This window comes from Aethalodelphis obliquidens, unplaced genomic scaffold (assembly GCF_003676395.1).
Source record: "Aethalodelphis obliquidens isolate GAN/ISIS:26980383/991018 unplaced genomic scaffold, ASM367639v1 scaffold113, whole genome shotgun sequence".
In the NCBI taxonomy this organism is placed as follows: domain Eukaryota; kingdom Metazoa; phylum Chordata; class Mammalia; order Artiodactyla; family Delphinidae; genus Aethalodelphis; species Aethalodelphis obliquidens.
This window is the reverse complement of record NW_020838057.1, coordinates 2637849-2663100: the sequence shown is the minus strand read 5'-3', so window position 1 is coordinate 2663100 and position 25252 is coordinate 2637849. Positions and strand designations below refer to the sequence as shown.

At 45.1% G+C, this 25252-nt stretch overlaps 1 protein-coding gene across 1 annotated transcript; it reads left to right on the top strand.

The window, feature by feature from the left end:
• The first annotated feature begins 13699 nt into the window (after positions 1-13699).
• NLRP13 (NLR family pyrin domain containing 13) lies at positions 13700-23282 on the top strand. The gene is given in 6 exon segments (XM_027097229.1): positions 13700-13706; positions 15811-15908; positions 15911-17385; positions 19538-19705; positions 22014-22181; positions 23108-23282. Coding segments are annotated over 6 exon segments (2091 nt in total).
• Positions 23283-25252: the final 1970 nt, after the last annotated feature.

The window sequence follows — 25252 nt, the reverse complement described above, 5'->3', positions numbered from 1 at the left end:
TTCCAAATTAAAAAACAAAACCATAGTCGACAGAAATAAATAAACACTTTAATATACATGCATGTATGTGCTATATGTGTATATATCTATGCATGTGCATAGTTAGATGTATAAGAACATAAAGTGTAAACATAGTGTATCTACACAGGAGAGGCTAGTGAAGCGCTTAGGTCTGCAGCACCCAAGCCCAGCCCCATCGTGTATACCAGATTCTCACTCACCATTCAGCTCCATCTGTACCCGAAGGCACAGTTCTGCCTGGTCCATCTTGGCGAAGATGTCGTGAGTCACCTCCCAAGCGAGGCGTCCAGGGAAGGACTCGATTAGGAGGTGAACCACCTCCACCCACCGGGCTGTCTTCAGCTGGTCCCCGCTGATCTGGAGAGAGCCAGGTCTGGGGCTCTCTTCCACTAAAAGCTGCTTGAACCTCTGGAGATTCTCCTTGCTTAAATAGACCATGTACAGCATGACTCCGTCTTTGAAAGGGAAGGTGGAGGAGGAAGAGGACGGGAAGAAAGAAGGCGAGTGAGCGGAGGAAGGAGGGGGAGAAGGAGATGAGGAAGAGCGGGGGGAAGAGTCAGAATCCCAGCTCACGTCACTCATCTTTACCCGAGGCCGAGAGCCTCAGCGCCAGCGATAAGGAGGACCAGTTGGAAGAGAGAAGAGACGCGACCTGGGGAGACATGAAGTTATAGGAACGTGAGAACACCACCCCAGGGGACAGATTTATGTAATCCATACTTGATGGAGTGTACCATGTGCTGGATATCCTCTTCCCCTCCCTTCCTCCAAGATTCTCTGGCCTGCGGAAAGACCTGGGGGCCCCTCCACTATTGGGGCTCAGTGTTTAGACTCAAAACCACGTTGTAGTTTTTAATTCTCTATGCCACTTATTAGCAAGGTGACTTTGGGGAAATTGCAGAGCCTCTTTGCGCCTCTTTGCTCATCTCTGGTCCCGGGATCTTATCCTATGTGCTCTTGGGGTTGTGAGAATTCTCAAAGAGATACACCCACAAGTACATTGAAGACAGTGCCTGGTTCATCACAGCTAACAGTGACTCAGGGCTTCCTTCTATTGTGTGTAAAAAGTGGAATGTGGAGGAGAAAAGAATGAAGTCACTAGGGGGAGTGGGGCTTTTGCCTTGGTCTACCTACTACTCCTATCCTATTGCTTCTCTGAGTTATCTTTCTTATATATCATCATCTGTTAATTCTCATCTCCATCACCCGAGAACTTCCTGGATACTTAAGTCATCATGTATTGGGCACTGACTCAAAGTTTTATCTCCTTCAATTCACTGCAGTGAATTTGGAGAATTGCAAGCTCCCTGTGGATGACGACCACCTCTGAAGTAGCCTCGCTACTTAACCTTCACCTCCACTCTTGATTCTGTTATTCTGATATTGGAGCAAAAAGAAAAAGTCTACCTTAAGAGAAAAGAAAGGTCTCAAATAAACAATCTAACTTTGTAGACAACCTAACCTCAAAGAACTGGAAAAAGAACGAACTTAGCCCAACTGGACCTGGTGAACTCAAGTATCTGGTGTAGTAACTGTAAGAAAGTGATGTGGAAAAATAGGAGGTAGGAGAGGAAAACAACACCACCACTCACCGCTGAAGGGAATGAGGCTTCCTGTCTCCTTCCTGTCACAAACATCTCCCAAGGCAGAAAGAAAAAGCACTTGGTCTGCCCCACTTTCCACCTTAATAGGCTCTGGGGTTCTGGGCAGCGTGCATCCTCCCTTCCCATTGGCTGGGGCTGGTGCGTTGTCATTCTTCTTCATGGCACAGATTTGAAAGCATTTAGCATCCTCGGTCAGAGGAGTTGGGCTACAAGGCTTATTCTCACAGGTGCTTCCAGTTTGTGAAGGATCTGCTCCCCTACCTCTTAGATTCAGAAGAACAAGCAACTTTAGAGAATTAGAGGATTGGAGCGTTCCCCAAACTCACAGAGGGCTAACACTGCTGTCAGCCCAAAGGTGCTGCGTCCAACGGGAAACATCGAGAGCAATTAATTGGATGATCTCGTTCACATGAGCATCTCCTATTTGGAATGTAATCCTACTAAGCAAAGGAGGGTTTCAGTATCACCAGGACCCGATGTGGGTCCCAAAGCAATAGACCCTGTCGAAGGAGACTCAGAGACAGAGCAGGTAGGAAAATGACACACACACACACACACACACACACACACACAGACATATATATAAACACATATATTGGTAGTAGGTTTCCATGGGGTCTTTTGGGTTTTCTGAAATGTAATCAAGTCATCTGCACATATAGTTTTACCGGTTCCTTTCCAATTCTTATGCCTTTCTCTAATTGCCGATTTAAATTTAAAATTAGTTACAATTGTCAACTGCCTGTATCCCCAGAGCCTATTAAGGTGGAAGGTGGGGCAGACCAAGTGCATTTTCTTTCTGCTTTGGGATGATGTTTGTGACAGGGGTGAGTTAAATTAGTTAAAATTGCTAATTTAATTGGCTAAAACCTCCAACAGGACGTTAGTTAGTGGTGGCCATGAGATCATCTGTCTCGTTCCTGACTTCAGTGGAAAAGCCTCCGTGTTTATGATGGAATGGCCTCATAGGTGGTTTTCCTGGCATTGGGAGAAGAAGTGGTCCCTGGATGGGGTTGCCTCCGTGATTTTCAGGGCTCATAGACTCTTTTTTAAAATTGTATTGAAGTATAGTTGATTTACAATGTTATGTTAGTTTCTGCTGCACAGCAAAGTGATTCAGTTATACATATATATACATTCTTTTTAATATTCTTTTCCATGATGGTTTATCCCAGGAAATTGAATATAGTTCCCTGTGCTATACAGGAGGACCTTGTTGTTTATCCATTCAATATATAATAGTCTGCATCTGCTAACCCCAAACACCCAGTCCTTCCCTCCCCCACCTCACCTCCCCCTTGGCAACCACTAGTCTGTTCTCTGTATCTGAGGCCTCAGGCACTCTTGATTCCTCTAGTCGTTCATTGTTCTACGAGATCCCTCAGATGGTAGGAGAGGTATTCACATCAGTGACCTTTGGCTGAAGTGGAAGATTCCATTTACAACAGATGGGTTGTTAATTAGAAACCCATCTCTGCCTCTCCTCTCCCAGGTGGGGATGATTGACACCTAAAAGAGAAGGACTCAGCAATTACGTGTAGCAGCTGAGTTTTGACCTATGCGGGGATAGGCTGCAATGGAGGGGGCGGGACGCCCAGAGACAGATCTGATAGGAGCTGAAGGGACCCGAGGGCCAATCACAGGCTGGGGAGGGCGTGGAGTTGCCTTCATCGTTGAGGTTCCCTGCAAAGGGCATCTGGAAACTTGGATGAGATTGGAGGTCTGATGGGTAAGTGCTGTCTCCTTTCTCTGGGGCTTCAAACTTTCCTGTCCTTTGTTTTTTTTTTCTTTTTTAAAAGAACAGCTTTATTGTGATTGATTTAAAGTAGTGGGGTGGGTAGAAACAACCAGCTTTTTTGAGGTATAATTAATATATGAAAAAAACACTGTACGTATTAACACATGTAACTTGATGAGTTTGGACACAGGCATACACCACAATCAGGGAATAGACATAGCCAGCACCTCCAAAAGTTTCTTTGTGGGTTTCCCTGGAGGCGCAGTGGTTGAGGGTCCGCCTGCCCATGCAGGCGACGCGGGTTCGTGCCCCGGTCCGGGAAGATCCCACACGCCGCGGAGCGACTCGGCCCGTGAGCCATGGCCGCTGAGCCTGCGCGTCCGGAGCCTGGGCTCCGCAACGGGAGAGGCCGCAGTGGTGAGAGGCCCGCGTACCACAAAAACAAAAAACAAAAGTTTCTTTGTGTCGTGTGTGTGTGTGTGTGTGTGTAGTAGGAACATTTAACATGACACCTATTCTCTGAAAATTTTCAGGGTACAATCCAGTATTGATGACTGTGGGTACTTCGATGTAGGGCGGGTTCCCAGAACTAATTCATCTTGCATAACTGACACTTAAACCGTGGGTGAAACATACAATAGAATCTTTTTTGTTTTTTTTAACTTTAATGAGAGCAGGGTTAAGCACGTTTATTTATTTATTGAGGCTGCTCTGGTCTTAGTTGCAGCATGTGGGATCTTCTTTTTGTTTAGTTGTGGCATGTAGGATCTAGTTCCCTGACCAGGGATGGAACCTGGGCCCCCTGCATTGGGAGCGCAGAGTCTTACCCACTGGACCACCAGGGAAGTCCGTATAGAGTCTTAGTCAGCCTTAAAATAGAAGGAAATCCCTGCCATTTGTGACAGCATGGATGACGCTGGAGAACATTTTCCTAGGTGAAGTAAGCCAGTTCCAGTAGGAAAATACTGCAGGATTCCAGTCTGTGAGGTACAGAAAACACTCCGACTTTTAGAAGCAGAGACTAGCAAGGTGGTTACCAGGAGCTTGGGGCCGGGGAGCGGAAGGTGGGGAGTTGCTGCTGGCGTTTTCTTAATCAGCAGGAATCTGTTGCACCTCTGTCCTCTCGTAAGTGAAAGTGGGATCAGGCTGCTCGCCGCGCAAAAGCCAATAAAGAGGCAAGGTTGGTGGAAAGGAAAGTCTGCTTTATCTTGGATGCCAGCAACTGCGGGGCGGGAATGAGGACTCCTGTCCGAAGGCCGACTCCCCCCTCCCTGACAATCAAGGGGCAAGAGCTTTTAGAGATGGAGGGAGGGGGCTACATGCAGAAACAGCAGTCACCTCTGACAGTCATCTTGAAATTGGTCATCCGTGGTCTGATCAGCTTCACTGATTGTCATGGCTACAGTCTGGTCATCATCTAGTTAACTTCTTCCTCCTGGTGGGCATTTCAGTATCTACAAGACAGCTCACAGGATATGGCTCAGAATATTACTTCATAGCCCTTGAGGAGGAACTAAAGTCCTTGACTATGCTTAAAGACTAAATGATTATTCAGTTTTGTTGGAGTGTTTTCCTTTGTTTCTGCACTTTTTTACTTCTCTGATCAGACTTATTCTTTGACTAAAGTTTTCCCACAGGCAAAAGGCAGGCTGAGGACATGGGGGGCAAGGACCATAGGGTTCTGCTCTGTTTCACTCTCCTTTGAAGGTTCCCACTTTCTAGACCCAGGAGATTTGATAGGTCTTTGAGAAACTTCAGCTGAATTTCTCCCTTCCTGTATTTTCTCCCTGCAGCGTTTCTGCACCTGTTTTCACTGACCACTGCCCTGTAACCCTCTTTCCACCCTCCTGGCCTCAATCTGATGCATCCTTCAAGTCTCTTATAATTCCCTTTCCTAGGCTTGCTTGTTCTACACGATATAATCTCGTGGACCCTGTGGGATCCCGTCCTACACTCAACACACATGATACTAATTACAGCTGATCTTCCCTATTCATGGATTCCATGCTTTTGAATTCACCCGATCACTAAAGTTTATTTGTAACTCCCCAAATCAGTGCTTGTGGTGCTTTCCAAAGTCATTCTTAGGACGCACAGAAAGGTTGAAGAAATATTTTTTAAAAATTGAAGTATTGTTGACTTACAGCGTTGTGTTAATTTCTGCTGCACAGCAGAGTGATTCAGTTACACCTATACTATCTTTTTCATATTCTTTTCCATGATGGTTTATCACAGGATATTGAATATAGTTCCTTGTGCTACACAGTAGGACCTTGCTGTTTATTCATTCTATATAGAATAATAATTTCCATCAGCTAATCTCGAACTCCCAATCCAACCCTCCCCCTGCTTGTTCACTTCGTTATTGAGATGTGTGTTTAAATCTCCAATTATTCTTTTAGTTCTGTTTTTTGCTTTATATATTTTGAAGCTATACTATTTGGTACATAAAATTTTAGACTTGCTGTATCTTCCTGCTGGACTGATTCTGTTATGAAGTGTGCTGTATTCAGTAACAATTTTGCCTTAAAATCTATTTTGGTAATGATACAGCTGTACCCATGTTTTTCGTGTTGGGGTGTGCACACTGCATTTTCCCCATTAATTTATGTTAAACGTTTTATGCTCTTGTACTTGAAGTGTACCTTTTATTTTTTATCTAATTTGACAAAGTCTTCTTTAGTGTTTAGCCCCCTTATGCTTATATAATTGCTGACACATTTGGAATTTAGTATATTTTCTTGTTTTCTATTGTTCCTTTTCTACCATTTTTTTTTTTTTTTTTTTTTTTTTTTTTGCGGTATGCGGGCCTCTCCCTGTTGTGGCCTCCCCTGTTGCGGAGCACAGGCTCCGGACGCGCAGGCTCAGCGGCCATGGCTCACGGGCCCAGCCGCTCCGCGGCATGTGGGATCTTCCCGGACCGGGGCACGAACCCGCGTCCCCTACCTCGGCAGGCAGACTCTCAACCACTGCGCCACCAGGGAAGCCCTCTACCATTTTTTGAATAAATGAAATACTTTGTAATACCATTTTTCTTTAACTTAGTTACACTCTTTTATTCTTAGAGTGGTTGCCCCAGAGAGTTCAGTATTCATTTTCACCAGTAGTTGACCTGAGATTACATCCGGACTTTACAGTCAATGCAAGAACCTTGAAACAGTTGTTTCATTTACTTTCTTTCATCCTTGGTGTTATTGTTTTCATATTTTACTACGTATGTTATAAAGTCCAGAAGATGTTGTTGTTGTCAAGGGGTAATATTCATTCACATTGATTCACACACCAGCTACTTCTATGCTTTTTCTTTCCTTTTGTACTTTCATCTGAAAAAGTTTTTAGACGGTTTTTAGTGGTATGTATGTCTGCTGGCAATAAATTCTGTTTTTAAAAGTTTAAAAATTTACGGCTTTATCGAGCTAAGATGGACAAATAAAAATTGTTCATGTCTAAGTTGTACAAAATGATTTTTAAAGCTATTCAACATTATTTAACACACATACACATCGTGAAATAATCACTACAATCAAGTTAATGAACGCATCCATCACCTCACGTAGTTGACTTTGTGTGTGATGAGAACACTTAAGACTTACTCTCTTTGCAAATTCCAAGAATACAGTAGAGTATTATTAACCATAGCCACGAAGGTGTGTATTACATCCCTAGATATTATTCATTGTGTAATGGAAATGTGTACCCTTTGACTAACATCTCCCATTTCTCCCACCTCCCGGCGGCCCCTGGCTACTCAGCATTTGATTGGAAATCTCTTTATTTTCCCCTCATTTTTAAAGGATATTTTCACTGGACATAGAATCTAAGTGGCAGGGTATTTTATTTTTTACATCACTGTGAAGATGTCATTTCATTTTCACTTTTTTTAACATCTTTATTGGAGTATAATTGCTATACAATGGTGTGTTAGTTTCTGCTTTATAACAAGGTGAATCAGCTATACGTATACATATATCCCCATATCTCATCCCTCTTGCATCTCCCACCCTCCCTATCCCACCCCTCCAGGTGGTCACAAAGCACCGAGCTGATCTCCCTGTGCTATGCGGCTGCCTCCCACTAGCTATCTATTTTACGTTTGGTAGTGTATATATGTCCATGCCACTCTCTCACTTTGTCCCAGCTTACCCTTCCCCCTCCCCATATCCTCAAGTCCATTCTCTAGTAGGTCTGCGTCTTTATTCCCGTATTTGCCCCTAGATTCTTCATGACCATTTCTTTTTTTTCTTAGATTTTAAAAAATAGAATTAGTAAACAAAACTGTGTGTGACTGGTTGTTTAGATAATGAAATGAGGGTAACAGTTCATGGTATATAGAAAGTGCTTAGTATTGTTGATGTAAATAATAAACAATCTGTAATAAGATTAGAAGACTTTTTTTGGAGCCAAACTGAGGATTAAAGCCTGGGAAACAGTCTCTCAGTAGCTGTGAGGGGACTCTCCAAAGAGGTAAAGGAGGGGCCAGGATATATGATTTTTTTTTTTTGGTTGGGAAATGCATGCAGTCAGTCATACATCTTTGTAAAAGATGACTGTCAATCACAAGGAACAGGTCTCTCAAGTTGATTTTAGTGTTTATCTATGGAAAGATGCAAGAGTCTGGGGTCACTGAAATTCTTCCTTAGATGTGCATTTCACTATGTAGGAGCCTGAAGATGAAAGCACAGGAAGCTTCATCCTGTTTTTCCCATCCTGAATTCCCTTCAGGGCACTGATGGTGGGAGACTGCGGGGGGAGGGGGGTGAGACTTAACCCTTCCTATAACTGGATGATGAGCCCCACTTCATGGTTAAAGCAGATGGACAATGTATGTGTGACAGGCCCGAAGACAGGCTGTTCTAGCTAGCATCGAGTTCAAGCCAAATCATGTATCATCCAGGAGGACCTCCCCACACCTCACGACGTGAACATTTCTTCCAGCAGTATCGTTTTTCCTTCTCCTTAGAGCTGAGGCCCTCATGTCTGTCTAGTGCTTTTCTAGGCACTGGTGGTACAGCCTAGGACAGGCAAGGTCTGTGTTCAGAGTGACTTGACATTCACGTGGAAGAGAGAGAGAGAGAGAAATAAGCCACACAAACAGAGCAGGAGGTGCTGTGAGGAGAAAACAGGACACGTGGCTAGATTAGACAGTCTTGAAGGAGGTGGAAGTCATGGTTCATGGTCTTGGCTGTCTGTCTTCTACAGGTGCTATTCATTTTGTGGCTGTCAGCGTTCTTGAGTGAAGCTGGAAACCTTGCGTGTTGGGGTTGGTGTCAGCTGGAGGATTTCAAGCTTTGCTTCTGGTCCCCACAGCTGCTGCCTGAACGTCCAGTAGATCTCCTGGGCAAACTTGAAAGCCATCAGGCCCACTCACCTGCTCGGTCTGTTGAAGGAGCACTTATCTGTAAGGCAGATATGGGACGGGACCCTCCACATCTTTCAGCACATGAAGCTGACTTCGCTATACGAGCAAATGAGAGCAGAGATGAATGGTGAGTGGGTCTGTGCAGGGGATAGCTTCCTGGTGCTCGTGGGAGCAGGAAGGTTGCTGCTGGATTTCTACGGGGTCCTTCCAAGTTGCTGGTCTCCCCCTGAGAAAGACTCTCCCTGCCGGGAATGAAAGTTTAAAAGTACGAAGGCTGTGAGAGCTTGGAGCTCTAGCCTCGGAGGGGATGGTGATCAAAAGCAAGAAGAGGGAATTGAAACATGCATACCTAGTTTTGTTCCAAGGCTGCTTTCAAAAATGCAAATTTGTGCCAATGCAATGGTTGCACTAGGGGATGATTTGCTCACCACAGGAATTTCATGTTTGCTTATGCATGATTTTTTCCAAAGAGGTAAATGCAAAAGAAAAAACCTACAACGAGGGCTTCCCTGGTGGCGCAGTGGTTGAGAATCCGCCTGCTGATGCAGGGGACGTGGGTTCGTGCCCCGGTCCGGGAAGATCCCACATGCCGTGGAGCAGCTGGGCCTGTGGGCCATGGCCGCTGAGCCTGCGCGTCCGGAGCCTGTGCTCCGCAACGGGAGAGGCCACAACAGTGAGAGGCCCGTGTACCGCAAAAAAAAAAAACAAAACTGCACTACCATCTTAATTGTTTGTCTTTTTAAAATGTATCATGGATCCCATTTTCCATCTGGATTTTGCTTGTGACTTTACCTACTGCAGAAAGTTTGAGGAATGCATATGTCACTTTCTGGCAGACCTGGCTGCCTCTGAGACCTGTAGAAATTAATAACTTTTGCTGGTGCCTGTTACAAGGCAGGCACTGATCTTAATGCTTTCTGTGCATTGGTACTGACTTTTCACACTCTCATAAGAAGGGGGTTCTGTTATTCCTGTTTTACAGACAAGGAAACTGAGGCACAAAGCTCAAGTAAATTGCCCAAGGTCACAGAGGTGGGATGTGAACCCAGGCAGTGGGTCTCCACATCCTCTGTGCTTGACCATGTACTGCTTCTCTTGCCGTAGAATGAGAGCATGAGTTCAAGGAGTGGGATGGGAGTTGGCAACATGCAGTCTTCCCCATCAGAGCTTTGGGCATTGGAGGTTCTGAGTCACAGAAATTCAGGCTTCGAGCATCTTCTGGGCAGGACGAGGGGATGGGGACTCAATTCCCCTGCATCTTCAGTTCCGTCTTCCTCTCCTCCCCTCTCCCCATCATAAATCCCTTACATAGGGTTGTCTGGAATAGGCAGGTGTTGAGAGCCTGGGAATGGGATCTAGAATCCCTAAATCCCATTTGGCAATCCCGGAGAGAGACATTGGCACAGAGGAGAATGACATTAAAGGAAGAACTTCCCTCCTGGCCACTGGTCCTAATTGGCAATGTCATGTCCTGCTTGAAGCTGCATCACAGGAGCCCCTTTTCCCCAGTCCTTACCTGGTTCCCACCTGGCCTTCTAAAGGGGTGGGGCTTGCAGAAGATACCTCCTAAGCAGGAGGAAGCCCTAGACCACACCCATCCCACAGCAATGTGGGAGATGACGTAAAGGGACGGTGGACAGGTCAGGTTCACTGATGCCCCCATCAGCTCCGTCTTCTAGGAAACATGGCACCGTGAGAGTTTCTGTGCTTGAATGGAGCTGTGGCAGAGGGATTTGTGACTGAGTCTGTGAATGCACATGTTTATAGGCACAAGTGTGCCGTCTTTTAGGGACTGTGGGTTTAAGAGTTCAGGTTTTAACAATGGAGCTGGCTTCAAAGGCTGGTTCCACGTCACCAACTGTAACCCAGGACAAATTATGTACCACGGGGCCCCGTTCTCTCTTATTGAAAACAGCTGCACCTGAGTTTCTAGGGTGAAAACTTACAAGGCGTTGGGTGCAGTGTAGATTCTCAATCATTTGTTCATCTTTGGGACAGTTTTTCTCTTAACAGTAGCACCTTCCCTGGTGGTTTCCAGATCCTACATCATCACTGAGGATGACGCCAGACGGGCAGTATCAGAAGTGGGAGGGTCTTCAGCTTCTCACTGTACACACCCTCCACCCCACCAGGACTAGTTCATCAGATCTGGGAGAAGGGGTGAATCTTCAGTTCAACAGGCTTCCATAGATGGCCAAAGGGAAGTGAGAGCTGGGTTGTTTTTTTTTAATTAAGAAATTAGATTTAAATTCCAGGCTGTTCATTTGGAACAGCCCAGCTCTTTTTTTTGTACTTTCTGATTTTTTTTTAAATTTTAATTTTATTGGAGTATAGTTTAGTTGATTTACAATGTTTCAGGTGTACAGCAAAGTGATTCAGTTATACATATATTCATTCTTTTTTAGATACTTTTCCCACATAGGTTATCATAGAATACTGAGTAGATTTTCCTGTGCTATACAGTAGGTCCTTGTTGGTTATCTATCTTGTGTGTATGTCAATCCAAAACTCCTCAATTTATCCCTCCTCCCCAGTGTTCCCTCTCTTGGTAACCGTAAGTTTGTTTTTGATAACTGTCAGTCTGTTTCTGTTGTGTGGATAAGTTCATGTGTACCATTTTTAAAAACATTAGATTCCACATATGAGTATATGATACTTGTCTTTCTCCATCTGACTTATTTTACTTAGTATGGTCATCTCTAGTTGCATCCATGTTGCTGCAGGTGGTATTATCTCATTCTTTTCTATGACTGAGTAATACTCCACTGTTCATATGTACCACATCTTCTTTATTCCTCTGTTGATGGACACTTAGGTTGCTTCCACGACCTGGCTATTGTAAATAGTGCTGCAGTGAACATTGGGGTGCATGTGTCTTTTTGGATTATGGTTTTCTCCAGATAATATGCCCAGGAGTGGGATTGCTGGGTCATATGGTGCATGGGGAGACATGGAAGGGGTCCTTTTAGTTTTTGAGAATAGGACTTTGTGAGTGGTTATGTGAAACACATCAGGGGGCTGGGGTTAGACCATTTCTCGGTGCTTTTCTTCCGTGGCATTTTATTTCCAAAATATTAGAGTGGCTTCTGTGTGCTGGCATTGCTGTGCACACTTGGGGTACATCAGTGAACAAACACAGGTTGGCTACCGGTCTCCTCCTCCGGGGTGGGGAGACGGGTAATGGACGTGATGAATAAGTACATTATAGGGTGTGCTAGGAGGTGACAGATGCAGTGGAGAGTGGAGGGCAGGGCGGGTGGGGTCTGCCTAAGGTGTGTGCTTCAGGAATCAGGTGCAGTGTTGATTGGGACCATCAGGCACTACTGAGGTGCTAAGATTCGAGCAGAGACTCGGAAGGGAGGGAATGAGTCAAGTGGATATTGGGGTTGGGGGGAGAGCATTCCAGACAGGAGGCTGGCTGCATCCAAGGCCCCCAGGCAGGGATGGGCTTTTAATGTGTGCTGTGGTCTTTGCAAAGTAGCATGTTTCCAAAGTAGTTGGGTTGATGAGGCTTGAAGATAACGATTTTCAGTCTCTTCAATTCCAAGTCTGTCAGAGAAATGGTTGGTTCTACTAAGACCATCCATCATTATTAACTTTTTTTTTTTTTTTTTGCGGTACATGGGCCTCTCACCGTTGTGGCTTCTCCCGTTGCGGAGCACAGGCTCCGGACGCGCAGGCTCAGCAGCCACGGCTCACGGGCCCAGCCGCTCCGCGGCATGTGGGATCTTCCCGGACCGGGGCACGAACCCGTGTCCCCTGCATCGGCAGGCGGACTCTCAACCACTGCGCCACCAGGGAAGCCCCATTATTAACTTTTCTTTCAGTCGGGAAATCTCACTACCCCATCATCACTGTTTTATTTCAGAGATGGCACAGGTATGGGGACCCCAAGATCCAAACCAAGAAGAACCAGAGATGCTGGAAGAAGAAACAGGTTTGGCTCCTACTTTGTGATGATTACAGACAAATTGCTGGACGGAACATTCATTTTATGGGGTCCACATTGGCCACCTCCTTTGAAACTGTCTTCAGTTTATAGTCTGCCAGAAACTTGCCAATCTGTTCTCCTGTGCTGCCTACTGAGGAATAGGTTACCATAAACTGGACATTTCCTCTGGGTCCCCTCCAAGGTCTGAGATACCAGTGTCTGTTTCTGGTCTTTGTGTTGCATTAATAGGTATATGTGTTTTTTTTATTTTTCCCACAATTTTTAAAGGCTGCACCCTATTTACAGTTATTGCAAACTATTGGCAATATTCCCCGTGTTGCACACTACATCCTTGTAGCCTGTCTCACACACAATAGTTTGCACACCCCAGTCCCCCACCCTCTCTACGAGCCCTCCCTGCTTCCCTTTCGCCACTGGCAACCCCTAGTTTGTTCTCTATATCTGTGAGCCTGCTGCTTTTTCGTTACTATCTCTAGTTTTTCTGCATTTTTTAGATGCCGCATATAAGTGATATTGTATCGTATTTGTCTTTCTCTGTCTGACTTTCTTCACTGAGCATAATACCCTCCAAGTCCATCCAAGTTGCTACAGTGGCAAAATTTCTTTCTTTTTATGGCTCAGTAATCCATTGTGTATGTGTTCCACATCTTCCTTATCCATTCACCTGTTGATGGACACTGACGTTGCTTCCATAGTTTGGCTATTGTGAGTAATGTAGCTGTATTTTTTTTGTATGGGTGGCACCGTGGAGATTTTTCACACGGACAAACTAATACCTACTGTGATGGAGTAAGGTAAGGTGCATCAAAGAAATACATGCTGTACTTGTGGATAATCCAAAAAGAATCACAGAAAAATGCAAAACGTGCAATGAAAAGCATGGATGCTTTGCCCAACCCTGGACTTCTGTGGAATCGACCACAGCCTCTCTTGGCCGCCACTTCGGCTGTTTATTTCTGTGTTCATAAGTGATGAACATATACTGCCATTTCTTAGGTTTTCCATCAGTTATCTGCTGACTCATCATGGCAGGTAAGTATCTCTTCTCATTTATTCTCCAATAAAAGTTGGAGGAACAGGGGTTGAGTGTCATGTGGATATAAGTCAGTGCTGAGCCATGTAATTAATCAGGATTACATGCTATGTTCATTTTCTAGGGCTGCTGTAATAAACTAACACAGACTGGGTGCTTAAACAATAGAAGTTTATTTTTATTTTCTAAGTGCTGGAGAGAAAATGCCCAAAACCAGGGGGTCAGCAGGGCTGTGCTTCCTCCAGAAGCTTGGGGAGAGAATCGGTCCTTCGTCTTTCCAGCTTCCTGTGGCTGTTGGCATCCCTGGGGTTGTGGGAGCATCACTTCAATTCCCACTCTGTGGTCACATGGCCTCCTCTTTTGTCTCGGAATTCTCTCTGCCTCTCTTTTATGGAAATACATCTGATTGCATTGGGCGCAATCCAGGGTAAGCTTCTCCTCTCAAGGTCCTTAAATCACATCTTTTGTCACATAAGGTTCTGGGGATTCAGATGTGGATATATCTTTTGGGGGGGGTCACTATTGAGCCCACTACACATGACTTTTGAGGGGAACCATTTTCTATTTAAAAAAAAAATTTATTTAGTTTATTGGGCTTCCCTGCTGGCGCAGTGGTTGAGAGTCCGCCTGCCGATGCAGGGGACACGGGTTTGTGTCCCGGTCTGGGAAGATCCCACGTGCCGTGGAACGGCTGGGCCCGTGAGCCATGGCCGCTGAGCCTGCGCGTCCAGAGCCTGTGCTCCGCAACGGGAGAGGCCACAACAGTGAGAGGCCCGCATACTGCAAAAAAAAAAAAAAAGAAAAGAAAAATATTATTTATTTTTGGCTGCGTTGGGTCTTCGTTGCTGTTCGTGGGCTCTATCTAGTTGCGGTGAGCGGGGGCTACTCTTTATTGCGGCGCATGGGCTTCTCATTGCAGTGGCTTCTCTTGTCACAGAGCACAGGCTCTAGGCACACAGGCTTCTGTAGTTGTGGTGCGTGGACTCAGTACTTGTGGCACTCGGGCACTAGATTGCAAGCTCAATAGTTGTGGTGCACGGGCTTAGTTGCTCTGTGGCATGTGGAATCTTCCTGGACCAGGGCTTGAACCCGTGTCCCCTGCATTGACAGGCAGATTCTTAACCACTGCACCACCAGAGAAGCCCCCATTTTCTATTTTTGTTTGAGGTAATCATTGCTTTGTTTTGTTTTAACTTTCTATGCAACTACCATTACATCATCCCAAAGTTCTTTGGGAAGCATAACACCATCAAACATATCAAGGAATCAGTCGGCTCCCTTGTCATAATTTCTAGACAGTTTCCAGAAGCCGCATATCCTTCTCCATTCCATATCGGTTGCCACGTAGCTGCCATCCTGGGACTCCATTTAATCTTAAATTCCACTTTCTTTTTAAATTGAAGTATAGTTGATGTACAATGTTGTGTTAGTTTCAGTTATCCAGCACAGTGATTCACATATATATATATCCACTCCTGTTGAGGGACATTTAGGTTGCTTCCATGTCTTGACTATCATAAAAAATGCTGCAGTGAACATTGGGGTGCATGTATCTCTTCAGATTATGGTTTTCTTCAGATACATGCCCAGGAATGGGCATATGGTAGCTCTATTTTGAGTTTTTTTTTTTTTTTTTGGCGGTACGCGGACCTCTCACTGCTGTGGCCTCTCCTGCTGCAGAGCACAGGCTCCGGACGCGCAGGCTCAGCGGCCATGGCTCACGGGCCCAGCCGCCCCGCGGCATGTGGGATCTTCCTGGACCGGGGCACGAACCCGTGTCCCCTGCATCGGCAGGCGGGCTCTCAACCACTGTGCCACCAGGGAAGCCCTATTTTGAGTTTTTTAAGGAACCTCCATACTGTTCTCCATAGTGGCTGCACAAATTTACATTCCCACCAACAGTGTAGGAGGGTTCCCTTTTCTCCACACCCTCTCCAGCATTTATTATTTATAGATTTTATAGATTTTTTGATGGTGGCCATTCTGGCTGGTGTGAGGTGATAACTCGTTATAGTTTTGATTTGCATTGCTCTGATAATTAACAGTGTTGAGTATCCTTTCATGTGCCTTTTGGCCATCTCTTTTGCCTCCCTTCTGTTTTAGCTCACAGAAGAAGATACAGAGAGAAGATGAGGATGAAAATATTGGTCCTGTGGGACAGCACCCCTTGGCCTGATGACCATATATATCTCCACAACACGGTGGAGCACAGGAACGCAGAGAGCTGAGGAGACTACTGCATCCGAGCGGGCCTGGAGCCCAGCCACCGACAGTAGCATTGGAGGACCTGGCGGGTGTTGGGAGGACCGCCCTGGCCATGAAGGTCATGCTACACTGGGCAGAGGGCATACTCTTTCAGCACCAGTTCTCCTGTGTCTTCTACATCAGCTGCCACAAGGTGGGAGAGACTGTGAACACCACCGTCTGGCCTGCTGGCCTGCTCTCCTGGGACTGGCCTGACTCTCAGCTCCCCATTGAAGAGTTCAGGAGTCATCCCGAGAGGCTCCTGTTTGCCATTGATGGCTTTGAAGAAATGACTGTGTCTTCCAACTTGTACGAAAGCCCGCCCTGTACAGACTGGTACCAGCAGCTCCCAGTGGCCAGAATCCTACTCCACTTGTTGAAGAAGGAGTTGGTTCCCACAGCTACCTTACTGATAACGACCAGAGACTGTGGTAATCAAGATCTTAAAAATTTGTTAGTGAATCCATGAAGCTTGGGGAGAGAATCGGTTGTCGTCTCGGGGTTCACAGAGGGAGACCGGGAGGAGTATTTCATCAAGTTCTTTGGTGACCTAGACAAAGCTAATAAAATCTTGAATTGGTTAAGAAAAATGGAAACTCTTTTTGATTCCTGCTCTGCCCCCCTGGTGTGCTGGACTGTGTGTTCCAGCCTGAAGTGGCAGACGGCAAGTAATCCTTCTTTCTGGCTGGCCACACAGACCACCACCAGCATCTACGCCTATTTTTTCTGCAGCTTCTTTGCCACGGCGGAGGTGAGCTTGTCAGATCAGAGCTTGCCGGAACAGTGGAGAGCCTTGTGCTGTCTGGCTGCAGAGGGGATGTGGTTCTCAAACTTCACATTTGCAAAAGAGGTCATGGAACAAGGGCATCTGGAAGCCTCTTTTATTGATTCTCTCTTGAGGTTGAATATTCTTCGAAAGGTCAGTGACTGTGAAGAGTGCATTTCTTTCACTCACCAAGGCTTCCAGGCGTTTTGGGGGGCCATGTTTTATGTGCTCTGGGGAACAAGAGGATCCCTTGGTGGTCCCTCAAAGCATCAAGAGATGAGGGTGTTCCTGAATGACGCCTTTGCTAACACAAACTTCTGCTGGCGTCAGATGGCTCTTTTATCCTTTGGTCTTTTAAATACAGACCTAGCAAGAGAGCTAGAAGATACTTTACGCTGTGAAATGTCTCCCAGGGTAATGGTCGAATTATTAGACTGGGCAGAAGGGTTGGAGAAGCATGATGCTGTCTCAGTCCACTTCGGATTCCTACAGTTCTTCCAGTGCTTATGTGAGACTCAGGACGAAAATTTTATGAGGCAGATTTTGAATCACCTCCTTGAAGCTGATCTCGACATTCATGGGTATCAGCGCCTCCAGGTTTCTTCCTTTTGCCTAAAGCACGGTCAAAAGTTACGTAAGCTGAGGCTCTGTCAGCGGTCCCATCCTTGAGACGAAATTAACTTCTGCCTTGGAAACTCTGGAGTGAGTAATGCAAAACCGTCCCTTCCCTAAGTTTCTCTCATCTTCACAGGCTCTGCCCAAGTTCTTCTGTGAAAAACTGGGGGTCTGTGGTTGTGTTATCAATGGTTTTGGTTGACCAAACATTCTAGATGAGCTCCAGTCTGTGAGAACGTTTTCCTTTAGGTGTCATGGAGGATTCCCTGGGTACCCAACCCATCTACTTAGAGGTAGATTTTATATCTCAGGCACTGCGTGTTGAAGGTGTGTGTGCCAGGCATTGTACTATAACACCTACTTGTGTCAAAATAATGCCCATAACTCAATGGAGGGGGATCTCTTATTGTTATTCAGAGATGAGAAAACGGCAGAATAAAAGCACAATTTTCTTAGTCAATGTGACTATTAAGTAGCCCAGCTCCCTTTCAGAGCTCCAGACCTTAAATAAAATGCTGTATGCCTCCCCTTTGAGCATACATTGGAGCCAGGGTGGGACCGGTGGTGTCAACAAAATCCTAAAGCTTGTTCTGATGAGTTTGTCCCTTTGTCCTCCTGGAAGAAGAAACTTAAAAATACTTGAGCCACTTTTGGTTCTTCTCCTACGACCTTATCCCATCACTGACACTTCTGGCTTCTGAGCTGGAAGGTAAGGAAACCTGACTGTTCTGTTACTTATTTCAGGTCCCGGGAATGTTTTCTAAATTCTCATCTTGAGACAGGAGCTGCTGTTCATGTCTCAGATCCTTTCCTGTTTAACCCTCAAATCTATAAGAAGCCCCAGTCCAATTTGGATTGAACAAGTTAAGATTTTGAATAGATGAATTTCTTTGTGTTCACCCACATTGGAGTATTAGTAAGATGCTTGGTTTGGGGGTCTGGGGTAATTAATGTCCAATACACATAGACTATCATTTGTCCTATTTGGAATCCGTAAAAGTTAAGTAGGGGACTTGATATAGGTAGCATTCGCTGTTGGGTCATGAGAGTAAGTGCCAGTTACTATAAGTGATTTTCTAAGGATCATCCCACTTATTATGAGAATTAATGCCCAGACATCAGTCCTCACTTTATGCGTGACCACCCTAAGACTTAAGGAAGTTTAAGACCTTCCCTAAAGTTCCTAACAGATCTTCTGATGTTGGGTTATGTCCTACTTTTCTACAGCACAGCTTCTTACTGCTTTTTCTCCTCGGTGGTTTTAAACTCTGTATATCAGTATTAACTGGGGTGTTAAACACCTGAAAGTACAGGCGTGTATACACAACACACACGCACACACATACAAGTACACTTAAGGTTGGAAACAACTACTTTAACCAGTTACAGTTCTGGACTATGGAGTAGAACTTTATATATCCTCCAGGTGCTTTCAGAATATATTCTTTGTTTTACTTCCCTCATCTCATCTGAGATAAAAAAATTTAATTTCTGACTGTATTGCTCTTTTATTGTTAACATTGAGAGCCTACTGCATAAGCGAAATTCTAAATAATTAGAATTCTAATAATTCTAAGATCTAAATATTTGCATGAATCTTCTTTAATCATCACAAAATCCTATGAGAGTTAATTTTTTTTTTTTTTTTTTTGCGGTACGCGGGCCTCTCACTGCTGTGGCCTCTCCTGTTGTGGAGCACAGGCTCTGGACGTGCAGGCTCAGCGGCCATGGCTCACGGGCCCAGCCGCTCTGCAGCATGTGGGATCCTCCCGGACCAGGGCACGAACCCGTGTCCCCTGCAACGGCAGGCGGACTCTCAACCACTGCGCCACCAGGGAAGCCCGAGAGTTAATTTTACTAGGCACATTTTGGAGATAGAAAAGTGGAGCACAGAGATTAAATACTAAGAGGCAGAGCTCTGAATCTGTCTTAAGTCTATTTAACTTTAAGTCTGAACGCTTAGGGATTATACCTGTGGTCCGCCTCACTTACGTGGTTGCTTTCCTCCATAAAGAATTGTTCAGGATTGTGGGAATAAAACACCTGGTGTTGTGCAAACTAGGCTTTTTTGGTTACACATTTTCATATTCCGAACTCCAGTGAGTCTCTTTTGTTAAGGTCTTCTCTTGCCTCCTGTAGATCATATTCTGGGTGTTGGTTGAGCTTTATTTACTCTCGTCAGCCTTCTCTCTCTCCCTCACAAAGGACAGGGGTTGCCGATTTCAGGAAACATCAGTGGGAGGACATTTGCTCTGTGTTTTGCAGCGGGAACATGAGAGAGCTGGACCTGAGTAACAGCAAGCGTAATACTTCATCTATGAAGGAACTCTGTTATAAGCTGAGAAGTCCAAGGTGCAAACTCCAAAAACTGACGTAAGTGTGAGACTCTCACGGTTTGAAGAATGCAATAGGAGAATAACCCACTTTTTTTTGATGACTGCCATGAGTTATCTATTGGTCAGAAAGTAAGCTAGGTACGCAGGAGAATAAAATAAAGGGACTTACATTCATGAAGCCACTAATTAGGCAAAGTAGATTGAAATTTAAAAAAAGGGCCATCTGCGGCGGCAGTAGGTGGCCAGTTGGTCAGAAGGGATTTGACCATTCTAGCGCACGTTGTTTTAGAGCCATTCGCAACTCACTTCTTGTCATGAATATGGCGTTAGAATTCAGTTAGTATATGACATTCCCTTGTAAAGGGCATCCTTTATTTCTGCTTGGTGTATTTGAAGCTGAACCTTTAATAGTTTAGGTATCACAGCGGCAACTCAGATGGGGGGTTCTGGTATCACCTCTGCAGAAAGTTGTACAGTGTGATTTTCTGAGAGGAAGTACCCACAAAACATAGAAGATGGAATATTTAGGGTACCACCGTGAAACTAAAAATGATGACTCAAAAAAATAATTCATCTCATGTTTTTAACTGAAAAAGGGCAATCTGTCTTGCACGAGAGATACATGTAGACAAACTACTTTTTCCTTAAGACGTTTAAGGCGGAGTGCTTTTTGAGCCAAATACGAAGGAATAGAAAATGTCTAGGGCATGGTAGGGGCAGAGTGTTTGAGAAGAGCTAAAGGTATGTGGAGTCCATGAGACGTGCTCTGTGTCTTAAGGAAAGGTGAGTCATTTGTGGTACAGCATTTATTCATTCAATAGATATTTATTGAGCATCTGTTATCTGTTCTGAGGTTATAACAGTGAACAGAACAGGTCATTCTTGCCTTCATGGAGCCTACACTGGGTTGGAGAAACAAACTTAAATAATCAGGATGGTATATGAGATGGTGACATCTCCCAAAGCAGAAGGAAATCAGTTCAACTCAGAAAGGGTGGGAAAGAGGGAAGCTTTGCACTTTTAGATAAGGGAGGCCCCCTCTGCCTTCCCTATCTACCTGAAAGATATTTGAGTAAAGATCTGTACATTGGATATGAAGCATAATTTGGGATTGAAACTTAGTGGTCCTGTAGCATGCTGCAAGTAGAAACGACAGATTCTCAAATCTGGCCCAAAGATAGGGAAGAATTAGCAGGTGGAGTTCGACCTTGAGGGAGAAGCCAGGGAAGAAATTAACTGATAAAGGACACAGCAAGTAGTACTTAGAGTGGAATTTGAGATGGAATTTGGTTAGATGTTCTGGAGTCTAGGACAACTAACTCTATCCTACTCTTCCTCCACCTTTCTCAAGGTCATGCCTCAAGGTCTAAAAATCAGATGCAGGCACTGATTCAACGATTTAAGAGCAGAAGAGTTGACGATGTTTTTCCTCACACTTCTGTGTGTTGAGTGAACCAGATCAAATACACGGGTGGCAGGCTTAAACAGCCTTTGATGTCCTTTTCCTTTCTCTCTCCCCCTCTCCCCCTCTCCGCCTCTCCCCCTCTCCCCCTCTGCCCCTCTGCCCCTCTGCCCCTCTCCCCCCTCTCCCTCTCTCCCTCTCCTCCCCTCCCCTCTTTCTTCCTTCCTTCCTTCCTTCTTTCCTTTCTTCTATTTTCATTCTATAACTTAGTTCTCAAGATAAGGAGAAACAAGTTCAAGAAAAAAACGAGAGAGTTGTTCTCACCAGTCCTCTCTGGGTTGGTGTGGGATGGGTGGTCACCTCCCTAGAAGAGTGTCGGCAGCCCCAGGACATCTTACATTAGATCTGGGGAGGAGTGGGGAGAAGATGGATTCCTGACTTCATACATCCAACTGAGCTTAGTGATCATATTTGACATTGCCTTTTCAACATTTTAGTACCATGACTCAAATCAATGTTTGGACTCCTCTTATGTTTTTTTGTTTTAAAAAATTAATTAAATTTATTTTTGGCCGCTTTGGGTCTTCGTTGCTGCATGTGGGCTTTCTCTAGTTGTGGCGAGCAGGGACTATTCTTTGTCGTGGTGTGTGGGCTTCTCATTGCGGTGACTTCTCTTGTTGCAGAGCACGGGCTCTAGAGCGCAGGCTCAGTAGTTGTGGTGCACAGGCTTAGTTGCTCCGCAGCATGTGGGATCTTCCTGGACCAGAGCTCAAACCCGTGTCCCCTGCATTGGCAGGTGGATTCTTAACCACTGCGCCACCAGGGAAGTCCCTCCTCTTATGTCTTGTACATCATCCTTGAGGTTGTGTACGTGTGTGTTAGAAAGGAAAGATGAGGAAGCAGGCTTCTCTCCCCAAACTTTCTCACTGCCTCTCTTCCTCAGGTGCAAGTCGGTGTCTCCTGTGAAGATTCTGAAGGAGCTTGTCATCGTGCTTCATGGTAACCACAAGCTGACCCACCTGGATCTGAGCTCTAACAACCTAGGAATTACTGTGTCCAAGATGATTTTTAGAACTTTGAGGCACTCAGCCTGCAACCTCAAGTATCTGTGGTAAGTCTTTGCTCTTCCAGATCTGTCCCCAAGATCACGCGTAGGTTTGATGATTCATTGGGAGGACAGGAGTCAACACTGCAGGAAAAGAATACAGAGAAAGACTAGCAAAGAGGGAAAAAAATGCATGGGTGTAGAGCAGTTGTTCTCAAATTTTAACGTATATCAGAATTACTCAAGGGGGCATGTTAAAACACAGATTCCTGGAATCCACCCCCAGGATCCAGCAGGTCTATTGAGGGGCCTGATAATTAGCATTTCTAATAGACTCTGAGGTGATGCCGGACTGTGGACCACACTTTGAGTAGCACTGACTCGAAAGGGCGTAGCCGTCTTGTCTTTGAAGGGATGAGAAACGGGGAGAAATCAGCTCTTGTTCGTGGAGCAAGGGGGTCTCTAAACAAACTTCTCACCGTTCTCCTTAGGGCTCCATCTCAGCCAGCTTTGCCTTCACCTTGGTCTTGGGCACCTTGACCATCAGCTTCTTTTGTACAACCTCCTTAGGCTTCTGCCAGCCTCCTCCAAACACAGTGGTTTTCAGCGAGGGCCAGTTGTGTCCCTACTGGGAACATTAGGCAGTGTCTGGACACACGCTTGTCTTTCAGCTTTGGGAAGGGGAGGACGCTCCTGGCATCTAGTGGGTAATTTCGTGCTCCTGGCATTGACCAGGTGTGATCAATATCCTACGATGTACTGGAGGGCCCCCTACAATCAAGAATGATCTGCCCTGAAGGTCAGTAGGAATGAGAAAGAGAAATCTTACCTTTACCCACATTATTCTCCTCCATGAAAATTATGTTCCTTATCTAATTTAACTTTTCCATGATTTTGGGTCCCAGATGTATGGCCCAAGGGACTGAGAGTTTGAGAAGGAGATAGGAAACCGGGCATAGCTGTGGCTCACCTTGCATCTTCACCTCCCACAGCCTGGAGAAATGCAGCCTGTTGGTGGCCCACTGGCAGGACCTGGCCTTGCTTCTCATCAGCACCCAGGGAACGACTCGACTGTGCCTGGGAATTAATCAGCTCCAGGATGATGATGTGAGGCTGCTCTGTGCTTCCCTGCCTCACCCCGAGTGTGTCTGAGAGAGACTGGTGTAAGTTCCTCCTCATTCGGTGTCTGGAAATGACCCTCCGTGGGGTTAGGCATTGAAGAAGACAGTGGCTCCTTCATTCGGGATCCAGTTATGTCGTTGAAAACTAACGTTCATGGAGCACTTATTCAATGTGCTAGTCATTGCTCTAAACACAGATTCTGGGTAGCACCCCCAAATCTGTTGAATCAGTCTCTGGAGATTGTGACAAGAAATTCAGTTTTAACAGGGACTCCAGGAAATTTTTAAAAGATATTTATTTATTTGGCTGTGCCAGGTCTTAGTTGCAGCATGTGGAATCTTCACTGCAGCATGCGGGATCTTTAGTTGTGGCATGTGGGATCTTTTTTTTTCTTTCAATTAATTTTTATTGGGGTATAGCTGCTTTACAGCGTTGTGTTAGCTTCTACTGCACAGCAAAATGAATCGGTCGTGCATATACATATATCCCCTCCACTTCGGACACTACAGTGCATTAAGTAGAGTTCCCTGTGCTATACAGTGTGTTCCCATCAGTTGTCTATTCTATACATAGTATCAATAGTGTATAGGCGTCAATCCCAATCTCCCAATTCCTCCCACCCCACCCCTTTCCCCCTTCATATCCATACATTTGTTTTTTACATCTGTCTCTGTATTTCTGCTTGGCAATTAAGGTCATCTATACCATTTTTCTACATTCTACATATATGCGTTAATATACGATATTTTTCTCTTTCTGACTTACTTCACTCTGTATGACAGTCTCTGGGTCCATCCACCTCTGTGTACGGCCCCGGGCGTCCCCGGGAGTCCCGACCAGCAGGACAAATCCTTGTGAGTCCGAGGAGGAACCTGTGGGGGTTGAAAAAAGGGGGAAGGGCAGGAGACGCGAAAGAATGGAGGCAAGACAGAATCCTGATCAAGCCTCAAACTTTTATTGCTGCGGTAGCTGTATTTATACACTGCAGAGAAAGGGGGGCGGGATTCAGAATGAGGGAAGTACTTGGCTAATCATCATTGGTGCTGCGTGCGCGGGCTTTCATTTTAGGCGCGAACTTCTATCTCAAAAATCAGGAAGAGAAGCAGGGTGTCGGCCATCTTCTAATGGCGAAAACTTCTTGGCTCCCAACACACCTCACTGCAAATAACTCAACTTCGTTTCTTTTAATGGCTGAGTAATATTCCATTTTATACATGTGCCACATCTTCTTTATCCATTCATCTGATGATGGACACTTAGGTTGTTTCCATCTCCAGGCTATTGTAAATAGAGCTGCAATGAACATTTTGGTACATGATTCTTTTTGAATTACGGTTTCTCAGGGTATATGCCCAGCAGTGGGATTGCTGGGTCGTATGGCAGTTCTATTTTTAGATTTGTAAGGAACCTCCATACTGTTCTCCATAGTGGCTGTATCAATTTACATTCGTACCAACAGTACAAGAGGGTTCCCTTTTCTACGCACCCACTCCAGCATTTATTGTTTGTAGATTTTTTGATGATGGCCATTCTGACTGGTGTGAGATGATATCTCATTGTAGTTTTGATTTGCATTTCTCTAATGATTAATGATGTTGAGCATTCTTTCATGTGTTTGTTGGCAGTCTGTATATCTTCTTTGGAGAAAGGTCTCTTTAGGTCTTCTGCCCATTTTTGGATTGGGTTGTTTGTTTTTTTGTTACTGAGCTGCATGAGCTGCTTGTAAATTTTGGAGATTAATCCTTTGTCAGTTGCTTCATTTGCAAATATTTTCTCCCATTCTGAGGGTTGTCTTTTGGTCTCGTTTATGGTTTCCTTTGCTGTGCAAAAGCTTTTAAGTTTCATTAGGTCCCATTTGTATATTTTTGTTTTTATTTCCATTTCTCTAGGAGGTGGGTCAAAAAGGATCTTGCTGTGATTTATGTCATAGAGTGTTCTGCCTATGTTTTCCTCTAAGAGTTTGATAGTTTCTGGCTTTACATTTAGGTCTTTAATCCATTTTGAGCTTATTTTTG